Genomic DNA, 26,300 nt, shown 5'->3' on the forward strand with positions numbered 1-26,300 from the left:
GGCTCCTGAATGAAGAGGGCATTTGCTCATCAGATGGGGGAATAGAGGGAGACCAGAGGAGAGTGCTTGGAGAGCGCAGACAAATGAATTCAGTCCATTTCACAAGGTACTGTTTATTGGCAATTACAGCCAAGTACGTACTCCAGACAGAGGCTGTGTGCAAGTGAGTGACACTCACCTCACTTCTCTCCTCATGAGATAAACAGTATATGCCAACATGAGTACTGTTCAATCAAAACCATGATAGTGTTACTCATGCTTCCTCTAGCTCCCTACATTATGCATTTTGTTGTTTTTCTAACCTTAAAGGGGGATGTTAGGATTGACTTGACAGTTTGTCTGACTCCTGTCACTACCTGAGCCCTTTTGAGATGGCATATTTAAGATGCAAGAAAAAAAAAACAGCGAGCTGGGTACTAAACCACATACTATGCTTTTGTTTTTGCTCCCATTTTTCCTGATCTCTGATGTTCACAAATTTCTAAATGAGTGAGCAATTCTGTGCAGCATGCAGCATTGAGATGTTGTTTGGATAGCATAATTATTGCACACATTAATTATTGCATTAATCATATAAGCCATATAAAGATTTGACTAAAACCCTTTGTCTGATTATCAAATAATTTTCTCCAATTCATATTTGTCGAGGGTCCTGCAGTGGCCACGCCCCGAAAAATAAGGAAATAAAAATGGCGAAATTCTCTTTCTACAATTCACTTCCTTAAACTGTACCATCGTGCGGTGCTGATATTGCGTCTCAATAGCGTTCCCATTTGAGCATGGAGATCCCAAACAAATCAAGCAGGAGCCACGCATCAAAATCTGGGACAGCATAATGAATGGTGAAGGGACGACATGTGGGGCCTTATTTAAAATATAAACCACCCACAAATTTATGTTGAAGCCCATTCCAGTTAATGACTTGGTCTCCAATGCTTTGTAAACCAAGTCCCACGGCTAGAGAGAATAAAAAAAAGAGAAATGAGAGTCCCATAGTTGGCCCATAGTTGAACTGGACGGCCGCCAGGAGCTGTCACATTCCCTCCCGAAGGAGCGGCAGCCTCAGCCGACTCCTTGGACCTTTGTCGGCGTGCCGTCGACTGAACTTGCGTTAAATCAAACCGTTTTCCTTCACAGTGCTCTCGGGGATATATCGATATTACACTGTCACAAGTTGTATTTTCATAACTCATGCTTTGTTGTAACTTAATGCAGCTCAATATTGGCTCCATTTCTTCGCATTGCCGCTGGTGCTATTTTACATATCTCGATTATTTCAAACACCACGTAGGAGTGGAAGATTAGGAGCTTCTGAGGTGTTTGTTTTGACTACGTCCAAGGAGAATGCATACCGCATGTAGAATTTAATCAAGTATTTAATGTTTATTTATTTCCAAGATGGACATCTTGGAAAATATATTATCGCTTACAATGACAGTTGGCATCTTCCTAGTGATTTGATTAAAACTGTCATGATGTGTTGACATTTTGTTCACTGTATGTCCAAACTCATCATGCATGCAGGAGAAATAAATGAAAGTCTTGGCCTTGTCTATCACATTTGAGTATGGACTTTATTTTCTGGGCTGCTCAAAACTGTCATTTGACATGCCGACTTTTAAGACGGGAGGGAGAGTAGAGCAGTACTTTGCACAACTTGGAGGCACATGCCGTACAAAGAGAACTTGTGTGAGTGTAAATATAGATGCCACCACAAAAACAATTCAATACAAAATCCATCCATCCATCCATCCACCCACCCAAGACCCTCAACAGGATAAGCGGCGTTAGAAATAGATGGAATGAATTGGAAATACGTTCAGAAAATTCTTGTCAAGATCTACTGATAGAACTCGCACCAAAGCACTGTGCATGGAAGCGTTATCTGGCTTGGATGAAACATAGCAGAACAGCTTGCGCAGTCTGTTGAAAGCAGATACCAGCCCATCTTTTTAACAGCAACATGCATGACACGTTCAAACACTTACAGTATGATGACACCGCAGAAACGCTTGCACGCGATTGGCCAGTCTCTTGTTCAGTCATGGTGAATTTGCAGACAAGGGGGACGGGGGGGGGCTGCACGCTACAAGTGCACACTTATTGCGCGTTAGCCATTTTTATTGCTCTGGGACATTAATTCAACTTTATTGCGTCCTTTCACACACACGGGAAGAGGCTCATGTGTGTAGTGTATAGCTTATCGCAGTGGAGGCTTGTTGTTGTTGATGAAAGTTGTATTAATTAAATCCTTGGCCCTGGGGTGGAGCAGTAGAATGAATGCGCTGTAAGCACAAAACTGACATGAACCAGAGCATGTATTGTTGAAATCCTCTTGTGCTTTGGGACACCTCATTAGTGAGATTGGGGTCCACGTAGATAAGATCAGATTTCATCATGTAGCTCAAATCACTCTGGGTAAACGGCACACACTGGAAACGTATGGCTGTCAAAAACATTTTACATCAGTTGGGCTCAAGTTATTTTCATTAGAAGCAAACTTCTTTTTTTTTTTTTTTCTTTCAGGCAGGAATTAAGCTGCTCAGACAGTATTACAGTATTTCAATTTGTTCATCGTGTTTCGACAGCAGAAATGTCTCCACTAAGCAGATGAAACGCTAATAGAAATTAAAACTTGCCATGTTTGTGTGGAATATTACAATTTGCTTACTATGCAAACTGGTGCATGATATCATCTCTCCACTCTGAGGAGCTACTTTGGTATTGAAGACTTTGTGGGGTCCATCCATCCATCCATTTGTGCACTTTTGCCTCTGTAAATGCTCGAGTGATGGTGTAGTTAATATCTTGAATTTTTGTCAGTGGAAAATTTCCCAGAGGAGTGCAAGTAATCTCCTGTGACTTTCCAAGTAGATAATTAAGATGGTGGATGTGCTTGACAGGTCCGTTTTCTTTGCTTCTTCCACCTTGCTTTCAATGCACTCACTCAAGCATAAACGAGCAGAGGCGGACAAAAATAATCTATTTAATTAAAATCACAGTGCTCGATCTCAACCCTATTGTTCAAACGCAAGCCGAAGAGGAGAAGTCACATTCGACAAACATCATTGTCATCTTGTCCCGCGTCGTCCTCACAGAACCATCGATGTGGATTATGGGCAGATGCTCAGACAGAATGTATTTTTCCTTTTTGGATGTACATACGGAGCAATTTAGAGGCAAAAGACTGCACAAGAATACTCGGCAGCCTCTAGAAATGCCAAGGGTTGAACTTTAAAGGAAAGCTCAGTGGGTGTCATCCTTTTTCCCTAATGCCCACGATGTGTTTATCAGTGCTTCAGAAGAGCAAACCCTCAAATCAATAAAGCAATTAGTACACCCTAGCCACCAAATCTGGCCAGTGGAGATTGATTGGATGCAACAACAGCCCAGGCACAAAAGGACCTCATCGTTTTTCGTGTGCCTGGCTGACCGCTGACAGCCACATCATCTGCGGCTTGGTTCTGGCACCAAAGCGTCTGAGAAGGGCTGGGAGGGATGATGGAAACTTTTTTTCATTTATGTAGGATGAAATTCAATCAAATGGGTCCACTTTTTAACAGAGCTGTTTAAAAGGTGCGCACACACAAACACGCACTTAATGATCAGGAAGATCTACCTGGTCTTTTGTCTTCTTTGTACATCAGCAGCTCGACATGATGTCCTTGGGTACATATTGATGGAGCAGAGTGGAAAGTTCCGTCTTCCACTGTGATTGGTGAAAAGTGGCTCCAGCATCATGACGAGCAATATCTCTTTTCTTTTCTTCTCTTCTCCAGTTCCATTAAGTGGACACCAGGTGACAATCTAGCGCCCAATGGGCCACTATTGCTCATCCAACCAAAGATTTTTGGGGCTAACAAGCAAACGACACTGACTGGATTGATATTTATCCATTTCCAGAAGTCACTTGAAGGAAATGGTCTGTGATGACGTATTCATTCATTTTAAATAACATTTACAAAAAAGATGGGTTGTTGGGATTTTTTTTTTTTTTTTTTGCAAAACTGAAAGTTGGGTCTCTGGGTCAACCATCTACTATTCATGTCCAGAGAAAATATTGAGTCAGGAATTTTCTATACCAAAGAATGCCTATAATCTTTTCAGCCATCTTTTATTTACTTGACACATGTGGCAAAGTAATCACATTTATTTATCTTCAATCCCCCATAAAGACAAATACAATTCCCGTGGGTGGGCTTTATAGTTCTCAAAAGGCAGTTAGATCATAAACAAAATGCTGTCTTGTGTACTGCAGGGGTTATAAAAGTGAAAGTTGATATTCTACTTTGTTAAAAAACAAACCACACAGAGCTGCACCTGGATGCAGTAACACCCTTCATCCTTAATTAACTGGACTGCTTTCAGGTTCCTGTTTGTGCTGATGTTAGGCTGTGGCTTCCATCAGGGAGATGCTCACTTTGTCACATCTGCAAAGGCATTTCCTTTGGCCCCATGGACACAAATCACCTTCCTAATTACACATTCACATCAAGCCATCGCTCTCCCACACGCTCGCATTTGCACAAATAGGCAGTCTCGGAATAATTCATGCATTTGTGCTTTCGAAAATGCTACGCCAGCTCGTATTTAAGGGCCATGCGGTAAGCGCACCCCTTGAGCCCTGCGTGTGTTTTGACAGTCAAAATGGAAAAAGGCATCTGGGGGTTCACAATCAGTGTATGTGAAATGTCAATAGATTGTCTTTTCCTGTTGGAATTGGTTAGGATTCTGGTCAGTGTCATTATCATCCACCCTTGGCGCAAGGACATTGCCTTTATGTCCCCTGCTGTGCCCCCCCCCCCCCTCCTTATTTCCTTTCTGGTCAGGTTTTAAAATCAAAAGTGGATATTGTTTCATGAGAAGGGTTTCATCCAGTGGCTGAGGAAAAAGAGCAGCAGATGGCGTGGAGTTCCTGTGACTTGGCATGTGATGACGGCGCACACCTGAGGATTACGAATCACACCACGGACGGACGGACGGACGGACAGACGGCCTCATGGCTCGTGGTTGTTTTGACAAAATTTCAACCACCACTGTGCACCGAGTCGTGAGTCTTTAATTAAGTCCCAGACAGCTGCGACAACATCAGTCTGACCCGAGCGTTGTATCATCAGCAGCGGCTCTATCGTCTCTGTCATATCCCCCGAGGTTGTAGCCAAACAATTTAGCAATAATAAAATGTCCTGTTACTCAATTTAATCTTAATACAAACACCTCTCGTCTGTCTTGTATGTTTTATCTTTGACCTATTAGTGGGAGAAAAAGATGTCTAACCTTTGGCACTTTCTGTCCTGCATACAGCATAATGTAACTGATGAGTGGCTGGCAACTGATATTTGAGCCATATAATCACCGACAATTTGTCCAGTTCTTGTCTGCTTCATGTTAAAGTCTAATGGATGCGCTTAGTTGAGGATGATTTCAATCCTTTCAATAATGCTTTTGATAAAACGTGGGTTAGCAACTGTTAAAAGTGTTTGTGTGCATTTTTTTATACTCTATAGCCCAAGATGTATTATTATGCATAATTATATCTACTGTAGAGAAGCTTTATTTAGTACTGGTCGTGCCTCGACAACAAAAGGATCACTACGGTAACACCCAACCAGGAGTACACTGTATGCTCGAAAAGATAATGAAGGAAAATAAGGAAGTGACTTGCTTTGCCTCGTTTTCAGAAAGATACCAAGTTTATAATAGTTCCTTTTAACTTTTGCATATGAACCTTTTCATGAACAACAACAACAACGGTTTATGAAGTGCATACAAGCAAATCTCATTTGCGTTATTGTGAGAGTTACTCAACACTACAAAATGATTAAATGCCACATTTCATCAACAGGCAAAGATCATATATTGTATTATACAGAGAATGGTGGTCACTGGACGCACCTTTGCTGCTAGTTAAATTCTGACGGAATGAACAGCACGTGCATGACCAATATAAAGTTGTGAACGTTCCTAATTTCCAGAGAATAATACAATCTTGAACCCTGCCTGCCGCGATGGAATCAATTCCTTTAACCTCACGTCCCTCCGGGGTAATGTTTTCTGCAACTTTAAATGCAGATCTGTTTTTCAACTTCATGATTAGAGAAGAAAACCTAGCAAAATTGAAGATGAGGCAAATTAGCTCAGCAATTGCATTATGGTAATAGCACAATAATGGTCATTATCATTCATTAGGCACTTGGTTTTTATCTACAGCTTCCCAAATTTGAGTCATTATCTTTTTGATGGCCTCTGCTAACCCCCGAGCAAGAGCGCCCATCGCTAAAAAGCCACAGCAGCTTGTTTTGGTCGACTCGCCTTCCACTGTCTGCGGTCCAAATCCTTGTTTGTGTATCAAAAGTTATTTTTTTATTTTTTTAATCCAAGCAGCATCTTCTTCCTCTCTTTATCTGTCTTCAGTGTCTGCGATATTAAAATGCCAACTTCATCTTGATATGACTAAGGCAATGATGTCCTTTAAAGAAAAGTGGACTAAACTATTCCAGTGGCAAATCACTGCATTCAAGCAAACAGACAAGTGAGCGCTGCATGGCTGCATTGCATTTTAAATGACAAAGCCTGCAGGGGTCTTTTCAAGCAGGATAGCGACCAGATGCTGTTTCCCCGTCTTTAAAGTTCACCCATCATGCGAGTGAGCCTCAATGTTTCAAAAGAAAGAGCAATGTTTAATCATCACCCATCCCGTATGTATTTTCAGTTGTCGTCAAAATTCATTTGGCAGTTTACAGTGTCATTTGGCTGTGAGATGTTTTGTTAATCTCTCGGCACAGCATGAATATTTTCTTTGGGAGAAAGTCAGAACATCCTGATAATATCCTTTCAGGCACAGGGAGGGAGGGCATTCGACTCACAAAGAACCCAGACAACTGTCAAAGCAGACTTTTCTTGTGAGGTGACATTTATGCGCGGCTACACATAAAACTGCCTGCTGCACCGAGAATTGAATAGATTATTGAATCGCATCTTGTAGGAGTTCAAAGATGATAGAATACAACCTAAAGACACTATCCTTTTGCATCACAGACGGAGATTACATTTCCATGCTATCAAAATTCAAAACTCCATTCCTGGATGCCACTCACAGATGATCCTGATTGGTTAATATGTATGTGGCATGGTTTGTTGTAAAAATAATCATAATTCAAAATGCCATTTTTTGAAATACAGATCTGGCTAAAACAACATAAATAGAACTGTTGATATCCAGTCAGCATTTCACAATGAAAATTCAAAAGCTGCACCTCGTTTTAATGAAACCACGACTGAAATTTTTTTATTGAATAGCAGCCTGGAATTTCTCCTGGGTATTTAGTGAAATGATCAAATTATTCAGCTGCATAAAAGCAAGCTCCTCTAAAATCTTACTTAAAAATGGCAGACTAGATCTTGTTTTGTAATAATTGGAGGTCACAATGGGAAAGCCATTCCTCTTCATGTGTCTTAAATAATGTGGTCATTAGAGCAGTTAGAAAAACAGTCACATGAAGGCAATACATCATTTCCAATGCTTGCTATTTCATCATTTGACATGTTTTGGGTGATGCTTTTCGACTTGCCCAATTTGAATGGTGCAACATTAAAATGTTGAAAAGAATATTATTTTTTGTGTTATTTACGTTGTTACCCATCAGGTTTGCAAAATAACCAGATAATCTTTCATATTCACCTATAATTAAACATTTCCCATCTCCACCCAGCAAACTGTATTTCAATGAAATGGAATAACGGAAGGTAAAGAGAAAAAGGAAAAAAAACCTTGATAGCTTCTGGTGCACCTTGACTGCAATAGTGCAAGGAAGGCAGCAGTGTAGAGGTAGGTCAGTGGCAGTAAATTCCACAAAGGCCATGCTCCATCAAAAAGATATAAACATTACAATGAATAGTGGCTTGGAGAGCTGCAGTGACCAGAGGACTTATGAAAACTGTATTTGGAAGAGTTAAATCAATAGGATGACATTGGATGGGAGCACTGAGAAAAAGTCATTGCCTGTATCAAAAAGAAAGAAGGTCCACGCTGGATGAGAATGACTAAGAACATGTAAAAATGAGTAACTCAGGAGAACGCTGACCTTTGAAAGGTCGAACAATCTTAAACATAAGCTGTCTGATGTATTTCATGAAAAAATAATGTGCAGCAGGGCCATCCATGCTAGTCCATCACTACGTGCTGAAGAAATAAAGTCGAGATCTTCTGAAATGAAATTCAGTGTTTCTTGATCTAATTTAGGTGGAAGCAAGAGGCAACTAGTCACGATCAGCAATCCAGCTCACCATTTAAGAGGATCTGAAAAAACAGGAAGCTTTTTTTTTTCCCCTCACCAGATGGGAATATGAATTCACTATTTGTTACAAACAGAGCGATTTCAAAACTTCTGCCAATCCCATTGAGCAGATGTTGCGTTTCTTCATATTGTATTTCTCCTTATTTGCCATTTTACAGTAACGCATGAATGGATCCGATGATTCTGCCCCAATATTTGAGCATTCAAACGGCATGTCATGTGTTTTAATTGGCAGCAAATAGCCTGGAGCCAGCTCATTTGCTCCTTTCAGGCATCAGGTGAATAATTGGGTTACAAAATTTGCCGCTGTAGTCATGAGCCAGTATTTGATGGGCCGCCATACGGCTCGATCCGTCTATGGTTCTGTTTCACGAGCCGGAAGGTGAGTGTGGTGCTACTACATTGTGAAAATAAACAAGTCATAAAGATGGAAAGACACCAGAGGTGTTGCACATCATGTGACTACCCCCTGCTATTGTTTACTTACTCTGCATACAAATGTCCTTTTTTTTTTCCTTTCCGAAACTGGATGTTTGTCACAGCTAGTATTTCAGTCTGATGTTATTACGTCCCTGCCATCCGGGAGTGTGGACTATGAAAATCGAGGCTCCAGACACTAAAGAACCATGTGATTCGGATTTTTTTTTTTTTTTTTCTCTCAAGTCGGCCCCAGAATTAATATCTATTTTTTTTTCCTTCCAGTTTGGACCTGGCTGCAGGCAACGAATCTAATTTAATATGTGTATTCGCACTTACCTGTTGCCAATGATTAGAGGAGCGCTCATTTAAGAAAAGCAAATTCACTAGTTGATTTAGCAAAGATCTTCAATTCCCTCATGTGAGAAAGCGAGACAGAGATATTTATGAGGGGTATCGGCACACGTGACTGTAATACAGAGGCAAAAACTAGATGTAATTGTGCATTATAGCGGCGACAGTGGGGCCACGCTGCATCAGAAGCAACTAGATGAACATTATATTGACTAGGGCATTAGTCACAATCACACTACTGCGATAAAATGGATGGAGATTAGATCAATCGATACGATGACATTGCATGTGAGCACTTACTGGCTCTCAGTCTTGATGCATTTCTGGGGGGGGGGGGGGTTTCTCCTTGGATCCATAAGATCTGACTGAAACGTCATCTTAAAGCAGTTTTTAAGATGGCAATGGTATGACTGTTTGAATTGGGTATACCGCTTGTCGATTTTGCCAAAACAAAATGGGGAAAAAAAGACAAATCATTTTGTACACGTGGAACTTCTGCTTTTGGTCTCTGAAGATTGTACAGCATATGCCGATAAAGAGGTGGCTAAATTGTGTTAAACGGCAAAAGCTATTTTTAGCATGCCGAGGTTTGTGAGAGCTCATTTTTAATTTCATATTCACGGTCAGGGGAATATCATCAGCGAGCGCTGTCGGTGTTGCGCAGCTGCTTGGTTCACCCTTCAGAGAGCTTGTATGGAAATGGCTGAGTGGATGGAGACAATCCTCAGTAGATTCTGGAACGAGACACTTAGCCTGCAGCTCTTAACCAAGTTCACTTAATAAAAACATTTCAACGCATTCAAACTGGGAATGCTAATCTATAATGTAATGAGCTCGGGGTGCTGCTGTTCTCCGATACGCACCAGTGAAAGGTGTTCAGGTGGGGGTGGCAGGTTGTTAAGCATCCCAATTGTGCATTTTAATTGTCTGTGGATTGCTGCTGTTTTATTAGGCCCGGTTAAAGTATGTCACGTGTTCACAAATGTATGCGTCTTGAAAATTTCATAGCTTGAGATGGTTTAATGTGATTTACTTGATGTTATTGATTCCTTGCTCATGTAGACATACATCGCGTGATAGGGAATAGATGTATTTGTACATAGAGAATCAGACCCGATTCTTTAGCGATGACTTCAAAAATAAAAATTCTCGAAAACGACGCTGCTCGCATTTTAACTGCATCTTATAAGAGGGAGCACATCCAGTTCCGGCATCTGCTCACTGGCTCCTTGCACATTTTAAGATGGTTTTATTTGTCTTTAAATCGGCTCGCCCTATCTTTCCTCTTTGAGCTCTTCCGCCCCAGTGCCTTAGGTCAGCTAGCCACCAGATGCTAATGGAGGTATCAAGGACTAAGAGGAAATGGAATTTTCCACATTGCTGCTCTCTCCTTCTAGAATGACCCTCAGTTAAATGGCTATCCATTATAGTCTTAAATGTTTTTTTTTTATTGTTTACATTTTGACTCAGCATGAAACCTGTTACCGTTTTATTGTGCAAACCGATTTGATTGTTTTGACATGTCCGAATTTTACTTTACGTACGACACTTTGTATGCTGCTGTGGTCGTTTGTAAAAGTGCTCTATAAATAAAGTTGACTTAAATGGATGGTTGAGTCTACAGAGCATGTGAAAAGGGTTTGGTGGCCAACACGACATGGGACTTTAAAAATGGATGACCGACCGGATAAAAGTTTCCACATGCAAGCGACCCTCTACAAACTTCCTTTTCATTTCAGACTTATATTGGAAATGTGACATTTTAATTGCTAGTATAAAAATAGCCCAGTCTCGGGAATGCTAAGCCATCCATCAAGTGGGAAATAATACAGCTAAGTAAAGCACTCTTGACCTGAAAATGTGTCTGGGAGCATTGTGAAATTTGCCAGAATTTGACATTCGTGGGCAAATGTAATTTGACTGCTTGGTGATAAATTGCTGCCTTGACATCACTCAGTGTGACAAATTAGATTGAAAAAACAAAAAAAAACAAAAAAATGGACCCATTCTTGGTTTAGCGGTGTCATGCTTTTGCTCCTTTGTTTCCTTTTCTTTTGAGATGAATAAATGAGATTAAATAGCAACACTCCTCAGCATTGATGTCTAGTAACAAACTTTCTTTCTGTTTACATGGAGTAGAAGCCAGAGAAGGTACTGTGTTTGTTGTGACCCGTTTTGCTACGCTTGACTTCTTTCATGAACACCAAGTGAAACGTTGGCTTGTTTACAAAGCCATCAAGCTTTTCTTTGTTTCCGTTTGTTGGATTATTTCAAGTGGCGAGCGAGCCTGCCTGCCGTCTCATATCGGCTGACATCTTCAATTAGACAAAACTTCAAACTCTAACGTGCGTCTGCTTTAAGTGAGGAGTGTAAATCGATGACACGGCAGATTCAATGTGCTCAGCAGTAGTATGGTTATAGATTTGCCAGTTATCAGACATCGAGGTTGTTGCTTTTTAACGTCACATAATTGACATTGTTTTCTGACATTATTCGAATCATCATTCTTGCGGCCTACGAGAAGTTCCATGAAAGGACTCCAGTAAATTGAAGCATACTTGAAATAAATTCAAGTGCCACCAAGGTAAAAATGCCCAATTATTCACATAAATAATTACATTTTTTTTAAAAAAACCTTTGTTAAAATAATTAGCAATGTGATCCATGGTGTCTCTTTAATGATCTACTTCAAGCCAATCCAAATTTCACATCCTGGAAATGCGAGTCGCTATGATACCATTTCATTCCAAAAGGTAAAGAGATGCTGACGTGCTCTTAGCTTGATGATTTGCCCCGTGTGTGCACTCCATGCCTGTCATCAAAAGCCGCAGTATGCGCCCTTCTTTCATATGCTGACGATGAAGTTAAAGCAGCGGTAGGTATTTCTCAGATAACGACTTTATAGCATCAGAGATGACTGCCTAATTCCTGGGAGGGAGGGAGGGAGGGAGGGAGGGAGGGAGGGAGGGAGGGAGGGAGGGAGGGAGGGAGGGAGGGAGGGAGGGAGGGAGGGAGGGATGGAGGGAGCAATCATTGCTGTTCCTTTTATTAGCGCTCCCGCTTCATCAGGGCGAGGGGAACAAGGCCGTGTCGCCGCTGTGTGCAAAGAGAGAATAATGACCCTGCCATCGTCGTCTACAGCAAACAGGCAACGGAAAGAAAAAAAAAAAGATTACAGCCAACGTTCATCTGAACTGACTGTGCATAAAATCATACACATTTTCCCCCTGCTTGCACAATATGTCTATGATGAGGAGTGACATGGACTTTTAGAGGACCCTTGCGGGGCTTTTCATGTCAAAGCCTTGGAAGAAGAAAAACGGTGTTACGCCCTTCAAGGGAGATTCATGTTTGCTCCATTTAAAAGATGCCGCTTTGACCTCTTGAAGTGAAAAGGCTGTTTGGTACCCAGAATGAATTAGTTAAGCCGTAATGGATACTGTCATCTTATTTTGAGGTGAGGGCACTTTTTTACAATGGTTGATCAAGCACTGCACCACTATGAACAATTTTGAGTAGAAGGAGTACATTTTTGTAACTTGGGACCGCAAGTACCATCTGCTCCCTAATTAGACGTCTGCTTCCAGGTAGTCAAATAAAATACATAACCATAAATAGTCATTTTTTGATTCGAACTTCAAGAACCTCTTCTCATCTTCCTTTTTCTTATTGTTAGATTTGTATCTTAAAATCCATGCGATGAAAAGGTGTCATCTCTGCCATACAAAGTGATGAGATGCAGCCTGTCTCTCCAGATCTCTTCAAATACAAGAGGTTAAATGACAACAGAAGGAGCATCGCAAATAACCCCTTGAGGTACCTAGGCTGGTGAAGGCTTTTCTCCTTTTCAAAGAACTCTGCCACCGTGTCTCTTTCAAAATCCATGAAATCTGTTCTCCTCTCCAAGCATCCACTCATATGTACGAAATAAATCTCTCCACATTACTCGCTGTGTAAAAGTGTCTGGTTCAGAAAAGGATGAAATTTGGATTTCACTGGGATACATTTTAGAATTTTCCGATGTCTATCTTTGTCTGTCCCGTTGTGGTTTTCATTTAGAATCAATTCAATAAATCAAGTTAGCGTGGCTTTGATGAATAGAAGTATTTCATGTAGGATCGTCTACGATCTATTTTGCAGGTCTGTCCTGTCCCACGCTGAATAAGAGGGACAAACATAGCACGATTCAAAAGTGTTTTGCAAATGAGTACATGGAGCATTAGGCTACTTGAGGAAATCTCCCCTGAGGATTGGGCTCAGAGGGATAATCAGCCGTGGCGCGCCACACGCTTGACAAAAGGCTTACTTGTGTGCATGCTTGTATTTCTTCTGTTGTGCAGCCTTCATTAACAAAGTATAGAAATCCCACATGCATGTGAGATCCAGCAGAGTTAAGGGGCGAGCTAATCTGACGTTGTTGTTTTCTCTCTGTTGGACTCAGCCATTCATGAAGTTTGTGTGGCAAGTTTTTGCCTTGTTGATGAGGAGCCTACTTCTTGTCACTGATAAATTAATTTGAAAAAAATACCAGTTGTGTGACTTTGAGATGAGTCTATAATCTGCTAATAAGGCATTCTCTCTCTCTCTAGACACAACATCAAAATATTGATGTTTTTTTTCCCTCAAAGCTTCATAGAAGAAAAAAAAAAGAGCTCTAAGAGTCAACTGCAAATCCACTACTTTAATTAAATAAGGAATTAAATGTTCAAATCTGTCATTAGATGATTATTGTACCGGAGGGAGATGAAAGCGAATGCAAATCATTGCCTATAAAGGCATCGACACAGTCGCTCGCTCATCCACACGCAAGCTCTGCCAAAGCCATGGACCTACAAACACTTGAAAGCATTTGCTGATCAGCCGCCACACTTCTTCCCCATCACTGCTTCTTTCTCCCAGTTCAATGCACTGAGCGGCTGACTGCACCTTCCATGCGGGCACACCAGTAGAGAGCACTACCTATGATATTGCTTGCCTCCAGCCAGGAAAATCTGGAGGGGGGGAGAGACAGCGCCACCATTTTGACAATCCTTTCTCAAGAGGAATCACCTACGTGTGTTTGTTGAAAATAACTAAGCAGTAAGTGCAAAACTAAAAGGTCCCCCACTACTTAACTTGTACAAGTGCTTCATGAATCATTTCCTACTATGGAGGGCTGCTGTTAAGCTCACTTGCTTGCTTCCTCCTCCTCCTCCTCCTCTCAAATAAACGCCTTATGGCTGCTACTTTATACACTTGAGTGAATAAATGCTGAACACAATTGGAGGACATATGTTCATAACTACTGAGTTTTTCTTAGAGCTAAGACTTTGTAATTTCGCTTGAATAATGACCCCCCCCCCAAAAAAAAAATGTCGATAAGAGGCATTCAATCAAACCTTTCTACTCCATATTTGAGTGACTTGAGTTATTTGCCCCCGTAACAACAGCACTGTGACCCGACTGAACACAACACAAAGAGCCAAAAAGGAAACACACAAGGGTCTCTCTCCTCCACTTATCAACATGGCAAAGCGTAGGACTCAGTGTGCGCGCCAGCAGCTGCAAGTCAGTGAGAGATAAGTCAAGCACAATGAACCCCGACTAGATAATCATCGGTGTGTGAACCAACACTGGTCAAGCAGTAACCGTGGTCCCTGAAGAGGCCATCTCTGAAAGGTCAATGACCTCACTGTGGTCAGTGCTGGTTGTTTTCATGCTCAGTCAAACAACACATGTTGCACACAGTCATAGTTACACATTTGCTTCACCATTTCAAACAGTTGCTCATACCTTGTTGGAGATGGAGGAAGAATGGCCAATAAAGGTGCAGGTAATCCAAATTGTAAACTTGAAGCAGTAAAAAAATGATACCACTACTGTGTATATATATATATATATTTTGTTTTTTGGTCTCACACACAAACACACACACACACATCTACTATCTTCTTGACTAACTGAAGCCGACTGCCATGTGGGAGCAATCTTTACCTGATTAGGTTCCTGATCAGGTGACCAAAGACTGTGTCAAAATGAAAGTCCATGGCCCAAGGTCCGCAAATTTGAACCAAAATTCTAAATAAAGATCCATGACCCTAGGCCAGCCAATCCTAACCAAAATTCAACTTTAAAATAAGGAAACCAAATGTTGTCATATGTTCCCAAGGTGAATCAGCTGAATGTTTTGAATTTCAAACACAAATGGTATGAATTTGGTTCTCTTTTTTGGGGGGGTTAAAAATATTGTGAAAATAGACATTTTTGGAATGAGAAAAATACTATTAGCCTGCAAAGCATGCATTTCTGGAATATTCTTGAATTTGGAATGATATCAATTATGGAATGATTGAAGTTTAGTATAAACGTGACCATTTGAATATGTTACAGTATGAAACGTGAACCATAAACCATTGTAGAGCGCTGCTCCAGGAACAAGCAGAGAGCAAAAGTGGAACCGGTTGACTAAGAGCCATCTGCTACATCAATTGACCCGAGCTCATAATTGCCACTTTTACATTCTATGAAATTATTTTCTTTACTTAAGCTTGCACTTCACGATCATTTCAAGTGCCCAAATAGGAGCAGTTGAGAAGAAGGTTTCTGTGGGCATCGGAAAGGTTTGCAATTAGCCACGGCATAAAGAGGATTCGAGGAGGGAAGTGATTCTAATGATGAAGAAGAAAACACTCTCAAAATGACCTTGTGCTCGTATCTCTTCCAGGGGTGACCATATTCTCACATCACACCATAGCTGCCATTACATTAAGCCGGGAGTAGGAGCCAAAGAGCAGCAGCAGGTGGGTGAGCAGGATGCTTCAAGCAGGAAATAAGCACCCGTGTCGCCATTTCAACAAGAAACGGGGGTGCCTGGACCCGTGGAGCAAGAAACCCGCTTGCCTGGAGGCTATTGCAAAAGTCTGGAAGGGAGGGAGGGAGGGAGGGAGGTAGCAAGGAAGGAAGGTAGTAAGGTAGGAAGGAAGGCCATCACAATATGAGCCTGTTGTCCTTCATTAAACTCGAAGACTGCCATCGTCCTCTCTTCTTAATATTGGAAACATCTATTAGAAATCAATTTGATTGGCCGAATTCCATTTGCAATGTTGTTCCATTTGTCACTCGCCTCCAATTCTCTCAGGTCGGTACTCATTCTCTGCTGTAATTTACTTTTTGTTGTTATTCTATTTTGCTCAATCATGCCTGGAATAACTTTTTAATCCCCCCTTCCGACTTGTTACGATGTGTTTCCTACAGTTTTGTAATTTACATTTGCTTGTCTTTGTGTGCTTCGGAGGTCATTTTATATTACAAATGTATCATTATTCTAATTACTATTCTTATTATTGTAAGGTCTTAGCTGTGACTAGACGACATTTGGTGCATTCATTGCGTGGCTCACTGGTCTTTATAAAAGTAATCCTTTCATCTGTGATTACGTTTTGCAATTCTTTCTATCATTTGTGAGCACCCAATATGTAAAGCAGGATTCACATTCCACTTTTGACTTTCAGCTTACATCAAAATGTAAAAAATCCTTAGAAGTGACACTAAACCTCCAGTGATGACTCTCTGAACATAGCTTAGCAAATGTAAGAAGTTATAACCGGCCTGTCACCCTTGAAATTTTTCTGTGTGGGTAAGCAGCAAAGGATTGCAGCTTCTGGAAAATGCAATGGAAGTCCTTGAAATCCAGCCACACCGAGATTTCGTGTCACATGTCAAAATTCATACAATACATCACACCAAATACAAATTGTCATGCAGGAATTTCTCATGTCCACCCATGGACAATTTCAAATCTTCACTTAAGCTAACATAAATGTTTTTAAACTCCACACAGAAGGCTTTCCAAGCATTTCACTTGAGAATTGTGAATTTCTCCTGTAGTCCTGTAAATTGACTTTCTAAGGCTATTGCTTTCATGATTTGGTAAGCTTTTATTTTCAATTTCGCCTTTGCATTGACAACGTGTTACAGAAATCCCTGTATGCTCCAGGCTAAAATGTTTCTTTCAAAAAATGAAGTAGGGAACCTTTCAGTCGGAACCAACATCCACACACACACACAATGAAATAAATGATAAATCAGACCAGTGCTTATACATAAACTATTATATATACAGTACTTAAAAGAATACTCAATTTAATTGATCCCAGAGGGATGTACGGTTATAGTGTGTTACATGTCCTGGCCTAATTTGTATGAATTGCCCGTATTTTACGCAGTGCACGATGCTCTACAAGTTCACTAACAAGCTGGGTGAAGAAATGCTGCCATTTAAACTCACCTACCTTGACAGCCTGGTCAATTCTCCCTGTCAAATATTGGATGTTGCTATTTGAGGTCGAGAGGCCCTGCTGGCATATTTAGATGAATTAAAAGAGGATACAATCTCTCGAGCAATATGTCTTGCTTGCCTTCTTAGTTGTATTTTTAAAAAAATCGCTTCTTCTTTCAGTGGCTGCCTCAACACAACAAACAAACAAACAAAGATGCACGCTCACACTGTCAAAGTTGACAGTTTCATTTGTTTTTGAGTCATGGAGTCATTGTAGAACACATCCACGTTCCCAGCAGTGCTCGCCTTCCACGGCGCCGCCTAAGTTGTTAGCATCAGTAACTAAGAAGAATTTAGCCGAACAAACTCTGCAGGGCACTAATGAATAATTGATCATTTGAATAATGGCAACATTTAAAGTCGATTCTAAATCTCCCCAAATGCACGGTGAACAACTTTCATTTGATACGGTTCACTACCAGAGTCAAGTCAACAACAACTCAACGCCGGAGCATTTCAAATAGATCTTTTCCTCTTAAAGAGAGCCAACGGGAAGAGCGAGCCACGGTGCACGATAGGAGGGAAGAGGATTGACCGATGACCCGTCGCTCGGACACAGCTGGTCGCAAGCGTGAAAATGGCCTCGGCCTCGCAGCCATTTAGTCCCAGCTCCGCTCCCGAGCTTGTTTCTATTCTTGATACGGACGGAGTCTTGCTTTATCGGAATCCAAATGACATATTTTGACAGTGGGCTTGATGCATGTTTCCTATTAACTCGGCAGGGGAATATTGACCAGATTGTATGCTCCTTATAGCGTGCTGTGATGTAGATATTACTTTGCGCGTTCAGCCGTGTTTGCCTGTGACAGGGCTTAACGGCAAAGGACCGATGAGTCTTGCTCCAGGGGCGTTGCTACGATTCTACTCCCCTGGGGCACAGCCCCCCCCCCCTGTAACTATCCATTTGTATTTGTATTAACCCCATTTATTTGTTTCATTTGAACTTGTTGGCATCAAATGTTGTAGTTGGCAACTCAACCTGTTTGACTTTTGTAACCAAACAGAGTTACAGGTTTGATGAGGAAGAAAATACGCAGTAACAGATGGAAACTCAAGGTCTAGTGAAATTCCATTTTCCAACAAATGGAACGGACGGCCACACGGGTGTAAAATCCATCCGGCACCGCGGCCGACTCCTAGCTATTGTTTCGCGGGGCATTCGCGTCTCCTCCCAGTGAAGCAGCATCATGACATTTAGTTGTACATGCTTCATTTATTGACGCCGAATGGGCTTAATGCTTGTCACAGATAAGCAGGCTTGAAAAGGCACTTTTGTGACACCGGGGAGGAAAGCTTTTAGTGTGAAACCAAATGAGAAAGGGATTAAAATGGGGGACAATGAAATTGGGTGTGAGCTTCATGATGGCGCCACAAATTGTCTGCATAGACTTAAAACACGGCTTCCATCCCAAAGTGTATGCAAGCTTCTCAATTAGAAACCAGATGGGAATGAGGAGTATAACCTTGTGCCCGCAAGGACACCGTGCTGATGTACGTAATTATAAGTATTCCGCTTTTCTGTAAACCCCAATTGTTTTTAGGCTCACGAAGATCTTTGTGACAATTCATTTTGTTCTCCAAAAGCGTAAATGCACGGCAGATGGTCTTTCTAGAGCAGATATTCTCCGTCGCCGGCACCTAATATGAAGGATCTTGATTCACGGGAGCAATGATGTAAGGGAAGTTACCATAGCAACTGCTCTTTCCCTGTCTGCCTGCGCAATCTGATCTTGTTTATTGAGCTGTTCTTCTCATCAGTGCAGCTGCATGGAAACAGCCCCTGATGCCTTTCGGCCACCAGGTCGAAAAAGGAAAAGAAGGGGCACAAAAGAAAAAAGAAAATACTGAAGGTATTTAGGGATCTTGGAAAGGATATTAATCAGCCATTCATCATCAAATCCAACTCATTATGAAGCCACACAGAGGTTGTCATGCAATGCTTCCTGGTCGGGGCAGATAAGTGCCTTTGTTCAATATCACAATACTGTATTTGTGAGGAGAGTAGCAGGAAATAGCCAACGCTTTCTCCCCGAACAAACTCCAACAGACTTTACATTATAATTGTAGTGATGAGATCAAGCCAGCATGTAGAGTTTGTGTTTACCATCTTCTAGAAGATTTAAGTACCGAGGCTGCGCCACAGCGATAGACTGCTTACGATGGGTGATTATGCAGACTTCCAATATTTGTGTGTCTGTATGAGCACATGGGTTGGCATGGTGCAATTTGTTTGATTCTACTAACTGTGAAATAAGAATCCTTTCTCAACATCAAAAAAGAATCCAGGCAATTTAGTTCATTGAGGCTGAATTTACAATCAATTACAAATGTGAGCAAATTATTTTACTCCTATGTATGGCATCCAAAAAAAAAAGAGATACGCTAGTGGGGTTTTTTTTTCCCCCCCGAAACCTATTCATACTTTTAGAAGGTCGGCTCACAATGCCCTTTCCTAAATTGATCGTTCCCAGCAATCACTGTCAGCGGAATTTGGATATTCACCTGAAGACAAGTGAAGGAGGAAAAAAAAAAATCCTACCTGGAAAGATAGAATTCATTAGGAGAAAGACAGGCTTTTAATAGAAAATCATTATACACTACAAGTGTCAAGGGCTCAGGGAGCGAGCCGAGGTTAATTTCATTCTCTCCTCCCTCTCCGGCAGCAAAACATTATCGCTGTCTGCACATTTTAAAAGAAGGATTCATTGAATCATTTGTGTAGTGAATGCATTGAAGGCCGCAGTTTGGAAAACTAAGTGAACAACTGAAACTCTTCAAACCAGTTGTGTCCATTAAATGCAGTTATTGCTGGGGTTTTTGTTGTTGTTGTTCCAACAACTAACAATTTAATTACATTTGGATTACTAAAGGTCAAACTACAATGACTGAAACAGATACTTGTTTTTAATTATACATCGAAAAAACCCACACATTTATTCTCCTTCTGTTTTCTTTTAACTAAACAGTTTGCAAATGAGCTTATAAATACTTATTGCCTACTTGATACAGTATAATTGGCATATTAGCCTTGGAGCTGATCATTTACTGAATGCTATATGAAGCGCTCATTATGCAGCAATGGTTAAGGGAACATTGGGTGTTAAGGTTGCACGCACACACACACACACACACACACACACACATACACACACACACACACACACACACACACACACACAGTGTCACTTTGAGTGACTGGTGGCCTAAAAGTCAGCAAGCATAAACTCCAGCTCTCTGCCAGAAAAAAAAAAAAAAACTAGAAAATGAATGGATGAATTTTAGCTATCACATATTGCAGCAAACACAAGCTATGAATATGCTCCAAGTATAAGCGTGACCAGTGAATCTCACTGGCAACATACACTGTCATAAAAGAAATCCCAGATCAAATCAAGTTGAATCAAAGGAACTTCCCGTGCTTTGTGGAAAAGCGCCATTGATATCAAGCTGTTTGCAAGCGTGCAAAGCAAATTGAATAGCAAATTCCACAATGAGAATGAATTAACCTTTACAAACATGTAACACAATGACAATTGCTTACTAACCAGATGCAATCTTGGCAGCTAAATGACAATGCTATCATTTAAGTCTGGTGGCATCAGTGTTTGTTTTCATGCTGCGTTCCACTTTTGACACAATCAATAAGGGAGGAATCAAATAGTTTGGCTGGAAAAAGGATTCCTGCTGGTGAGAAATGTACCACAGATCAGCTGAAGACATGTCAAAAGTTTTACAAAACAACATCCATTATTGATGCCACGTACAAAATAAAAGCTTTTCTCTGATGAATTTCATACTAAAAGCAAGAGAAAAGAGAGCTAGAAACATCAATTATGTTTAGATTTTGATTAGATCATCAAATCCTGAGGTTTTATCATTTTGAAAAAAGAAAGGAGGCATGAAGGTTCAAAAGAAGAGACTTTTTAACAAAAGGAATTGGGATTAAGAAAAGACAGCTGAAACATCAGGACATAAGAGGACAACATCAAAACAAAGATTCAAATGTTTGCCATGCCTCTGAGTGTGTATGTGACAGTAATTAACTTTTTTTTTTTCTCCAAGCCAGTGAGACAAATAATGAGATCATCGCAGGCACATTTGAGTACCTACTCTGGGCCCTTTTGATTGAAAATAATAATTGGCACGGATCTCCCGAGCTTTGAGTCAAATGATGAGTTAATTGAACAGCTTTTACTTTACATCATAGCGGCGCAAATAACCAATGAGGCTCACAGCGTCATCTTTGTCAGCAATTTTGGAGCGTCTTGAGAAAAGGTGGTAACAAACAGCAGATGCCGTGAAACGCTGTCATACAGCTTCAACTCAAGTCAATGTGACAAAGATGCGGGCTCACAATTTTTTATCAGACTCTGCCAAAAGAGAAGAACGGGGTGTGATGTAGGAACATCCTGGGACGTGAACTTTTCCAGCAACTAGTTCAATGCACGTTTATTTCTATAACATGAAATCACAGGTCAAAGCCCGCACTCGGCACTTATTAAAAAGCTAAGTGAGCCTCGGCTGAACTCCATTTCAGCATTCATCAAGCCGGCTCATTATTTAAAGCTCTCCGTTGTTATGGCAATGTTTGAATTGGAGATGATGAACGATGAAGGGCAAACACTGCCGTTTAAAGGTAAGAAGCCAGACACTCCGTCTTCACTGTATCAATACATCACATGAATTGCTTTCAGTGCTTGATTGGAACACATTGCAACAATTGAAGCAGAATAGAATGGCAAATGCAAATACTGTCTCTAATGAGCTTCAGCAACATGGTGCTGCAACATCAGAGGTGCAAACAATTCTGCTGACAATTATAGGGAGAGCTATATGACTTCAACGGGAGCCTATGGGGGGGGGGAATAATACCATGCTTGGCTGGTGTAATATTCTCTATGTGTATTTATTTATTTTTTTTGCAATTATTAGTCATGTGCGATGGGATCATTTGTTCCACTTTCCTCTTTTGTTGGGTATTTCTATACACAAGTAACATAAGTGGTGGTGCGTGCGATATAAATAAAATATAAGTAACAGCAAGCGTTTGGGGACTATGCAAAATTAAGCGATTTGTTAACGTTTTGGACGAATTAGAGGTCTGCTCATTGCTATTACTGCACCGAGGATGCTGTGTTGACGCTAGCGAGCAAAGCAACACTGCCCTCTAGTGGCGGAGAGATAGACTAAGGATGAGGGATGATGGGCAACATGGAACTGTTTTGATATGCAACAATTTCTTCAGTTCAAAACTCAATTTAAATGAGTTTGCAGTTAAAAAAAAAAAAAAAACACTTTCTGTTAAACACGTTTAATATGTCATTCCACTCATTGTGCGCCTCAGGCACACCTCTGTAGCCTTTTGTTTAGCTGTTACCCTGGAAAACAAGGTACCTTGGGGGAAAAAAAAAAATAATCCATTTAAGCCAGCCATCAACAATGCGGCCTAAGACTAGCAAACACAAGCAGAGCAACGAGAGGATTCGCAAGCAACATGTGCTTAGCACTTTTTCATTTTTAATTGCTCGTGAAACCAAACTTAAATCATTTAGTCACGCCGCTTTCCAAAATTTCCACCAGAGACGCTTTATTGCATCATCATCTTTGCTGGCACAAATTCATGATGATGTAATGTGCTGTACATGGTCCGCATTGAATGATTCATCATTTAGGAAGTGCCACGATTACATAGGTTTGGAAAACGTTGGGGAGAGACTTTTAAATACCTATATTCCACGCGATAGCACTGAGCACAGCATTAAGCTTCCTTAAATGCACTCCAACTACTTTTAACCAAGCCACTTTATTGCCACATATGGGGGAACGGTGCAGATCACTTTTTTTTTTTTTTTGTTGTTCAGACAACCGTGACTTAGCTATCACAGGACTTAATTAGACGTTAGTACAAACCTGGCTATAAGCACTTCTCTCTCCCCCACTCCGAACATGCACAGCAAACTGCCCGTGGATTTGAATATATCAGCTCATTGAGCAGGAAAAAATTAAGCAATTACTTTGCCATTATGGCTGAACGCGCCATGTCTTCATAATGTGCACTTCCTGCTGGTGTCTCGCTGTCAGCTTGGCTGGAACAGATGCTAATTTAGCATTACATCTGAAGGTTGCTAGGTATGTGTAGCACATACAGTATAGTGCGTTGCCTTACCGAGGACAGGACATGATTGGTCTGGAGTTAAAAATTACATGCGGCGACATTTCTGCTTCTGGTTGTGCAGGTTAGATTTCAACGGAGAGAAAACAAAGTATTCAATCCAATTATGGATATGATTATTAAAAAAAACATGTTCATACCTCCAATTTGCATCATGTATAACCTTCTTTCAAATAAGCTGAGTTTTCTTCCTTCCATAATAAATTATCAATCAGCAACTTAACTATGTACTGTACACTTGATTGCTTTCGAAGACAAGAACAACCAGGTCAACTTGATTTCCTTTCATTTTCTATTCCATTTAAAAAAAATGTTAAAATGGTCCAATGTCTCTTCCTTCAACCTCACATCAATCAATCGAGCAATCGATTATGACAACCTCACATCTTCCTTGCTCGCTTCTTGGGTCTCTGATTGAAGACTGGTGAGGTGCTCATCAAAGAGTCCGGGGAATGTGAGGCATAGCTGCCATCTGATGCCGCCCCAGCGGGAGAGGAGTTCATGGCGCCTCCAGACTCGCTCATTGTGGACATGGGACCACCCTCGTCAAACACGTCTCCGCCCAGGTGGTGGTGGTGGTGGTGATGATGATGGGGGTGATGTGAGGCACTCTGGCCTTCCTCACCATCGTGCGGTTCCATTTTTACCTGTGGCCACAGGGGAGAGTTGTTGGCCACACCACCACCTTGAAATAACCAAGAAGAAAAAGGGAGAAATTTAGCCCAAGGCAGAAGAACCAAGCACCCTGTGACCACTGGCAATTGACCATTTCATTCAACATTTGCTTATTTGGTTTTGGACTCGCCTGAGGTGTGAGGAGAATGGTCGGCATCCAGGCCTGCTGACAGCCTCTCACCGTGAGCCCCGAGGACCCCCATGGGCAAGGCTTGGTCCCCAGATGCGAGGTCTGCCTCTGGCTCCTCACTAACAGGGAAGGAAATGTCACTCATCGGCTCCTCCTTGATCCTGGGGGGCTTGGAGTCCTCCGGAGCCTTTTCCGGATTCACCAACCTCTCGTATTCTTCTGACAGATCATTACAGACCTGGAAGAGCACGAGCTATTTTCATTTTTCAGTCCTACTAGCAAGAAATGCCAAGCAAGGAAATAAAAATAACGGGGCCTCCACTGTCCACAGCTCTAGGGAGTAACTACACACTCGTAATTAAAATGAATAGTTCATCATGTGAAACATTCTTCCCTCACCTGTAACATGTAACTGTGATAATCCTTGATGCGCACTTGCCAGAAGCGCTGCAGGGCAAGCACGCTGCCGATACCCATTTCATGGAAAACTTGCTCCATCACATCAGGAAAGGGACTGGCACCCAGCCGGGCCTCCCTGTCGACAGCTACCCGCAGAAGGCGGGTCAGGCGTAGGTAGTGCTCGTGAACCAGATCGGTCAGAGTTTCGAGGACGCTCTCGTGGGCCGTCTCCAAGCCTGCGTGAGCCAAGACGGTGGCCACCGACTGATAAAGGAGCTGTCTGCAGGAGGGCCAACTCAGCTCTGTCACGGGCTCCCCTTTACCCCTGAAAACAAGAGAATGCAAATCACCAGAGAGGAAAAGGGACATCCGAGAGAGAAGACAGATGTAAGAAATGTTCTAGTTATTGGTTGGATGGATGGATGTAAGTAAGAACTTACTTATAAAAGTCACTTTCAGGGTCACTGTGGCGGAGCTGAAAGGGTTGTCGAGGTTCTTTGCTGTCAATTGGTAGCAAGTCATCAGGCATGGCAGGTGGGGTGGGAGGACGCAAGGGCAGGTTTGGATCCACATCCTCCGGCCTGCCGCCAACCTCCGAACACGTCGAGCTCTGACCCTGAGATGCCGCCAAAAGGCCACGGAGGCGGCGGGCATGCTGGCACAGCTGCACCGTGTGAATCGTCAGACTACAAGGTTCTGACGGGACGTCCAACATGGTGGTGGGGCGCGGGCGCTGGGCCGACGGCTGATGCAGCGGAGGGTCCTGCATCTCCACGGAGCGAAACTCACGCTGGAGCAAATCAAAGGAGCTGCGACTGGCGGGGGCACCTGCAGGCCCGGGGATCTCGCCCCAGTAGCGCATCATGATGAGCAACCACAGACAAATACTACTGGGATTCGAAGAAAAGCAAAAAAAAAGGCAACAGTGTCAGAATACAACACTGACTGACAAGTAGAGTGTCAAAGTTAACCTTTCAATGGGAATGAACAGATATTGATGGGGGGTAACAATTGGGATAACGCATGGCAAGCTATTGGAGTCAAATTGAACTCTAAATAAATAAATACAAGAATGATGTACTTTATATAACTACAATGTGAAAGGCAGCGAACATTGAATTTGGAAAGGCAAAGCATTTCAATGCATTGGGGCGATGTATACATGACATGTGCATATATATACATGACATGCATATCAAATAGGAAAAAATGTGTCGTAATCGTGTCTCACCTCTCCGTAAACGAAGCGTTTGCTATTGTATGTATATCAACATCGACGATCACCGTCTTTATTTGAAATTTTGAAAAGGAAATAAGACTTTGCGTTAACTTGAAATATATTCCCAGTGAAACACTCTATTCATATTTTGTTCCGGAAAGATCATGTAAATCAGTAACAAAACTATTTTGTTCAGTTGGGCATATTGAATTGTTGTCTGTGTTTTATAAATTTTATTTTAGCATTATTTATGTTTCTATTTTTTCTTCTTCTAAATTTACGTTTATATATGAAAATAACACCCGGACGAAATTGCTAAA

At 41.6% G+C, this 26,300-nt stretch overlaps 2 protein-coding genes across 7 annotated transcripts in view; both read right to left on the bottom strand.

Annotated features, from left to right (window-relative positions):
• The window catches only part of LOC147044892 (leucine-rich repeat and fibronectin type-III domain-containing protein 2), a 91,908-nt gene extending 76,872 nt beyond the window's left edge, over nt 1–15,036 (bottom strand). For all 5 annotated transcript variants that reach the window (XM_085932417.1, XM_085932415.1, XM_085932413.1 and 2 more), the window contains exon 1: nt 14,841–15,036. The gene's annotated coding sequence lies outside the window, so the exon portion shown is untranslated. The remainder of the gene's footprint in view (nt 1–14,840) is intronic.
• A 7,655-nt stretch (nt 15,037–22,691) lies between these two features.
• supt7l (SPT7 like, STAGA complex subunit gamma) lies at nt 22,692–26,091 on the bottom strand. 2 transcript variants are annotated; one of them, XM_085932770.1, is made up of 5 exons: nt 25,993–26,091; nt 25,202–25,648; nt 24,762–25,086; nt 24,363–24,600; nt 22,692–24,242 (listed from the first exon to the last, which is right to left on the bottom strand). In XM_085932770.1, the coding sequence occupies exons 2-5, from the start codon at nt 25,624–25,626 to the stop codon at nt 23,938–23,940; spliced, it is 1,293 nt and encodes a 430-aa protein (XP_085788896.1). In that variant the 5' UTR covers nt 25,627–25,648; nt 25,993–26,091; the 3' UTR covers nt 22,692–23,937. The 2 variants fall into 2 exon arrangements, with proteins under 2 accessions (XP_085788896.1, XP_085788895.1); XM_085932769.1 differs by having other exon boundaries at nt 25,202–25,651; nt 25,993–26,090.
• Between the last annotated feature and the right edge of the window lie 209 nt (nt 26,092–26,300).

The sequence above is a fragment of the Syngnathus leptorhynchus genome, chromosome 15 (genome assembly GCF_054491065.1).
Source record: "Syngnathus leptorhynchus isolate UIUO chromosome 15, UIUO_Slep, whole genome shotgun sequence".
Lineage (NCBI taxonomy): Eukaryota > Metazoa > Chordata > Actinopteri > Syngnathiformes > Syngnathidae > Syngnathus > Syngnathus leptorhynchus.

Bases quoted from the DNA above. Each gene is read 5' to 3' on its own strand.
- supt7l (XM_085932770.1), bottom strand. From the start codon at position 25,626: ATGATGCGCTACTGGGGCGAGATCCCCGGGCCTGCAGGTGCCCCCGCC. The intron at 25,087-25,201 runs GTAAGTTCTTAC...TCTTGTTTTCAG, and splicing joins CCTGAAAGTGACTTTTATAA to GGGTAAAGGGGAGCCCGTGA. The intron at 24,243-24,362 runs GCGAGTCCAAAA...GGTTATTTCAAG, and splicing joins CCATTCTCCTCACACCTCAG to GTGGTGGTGTGGCCAACAAC.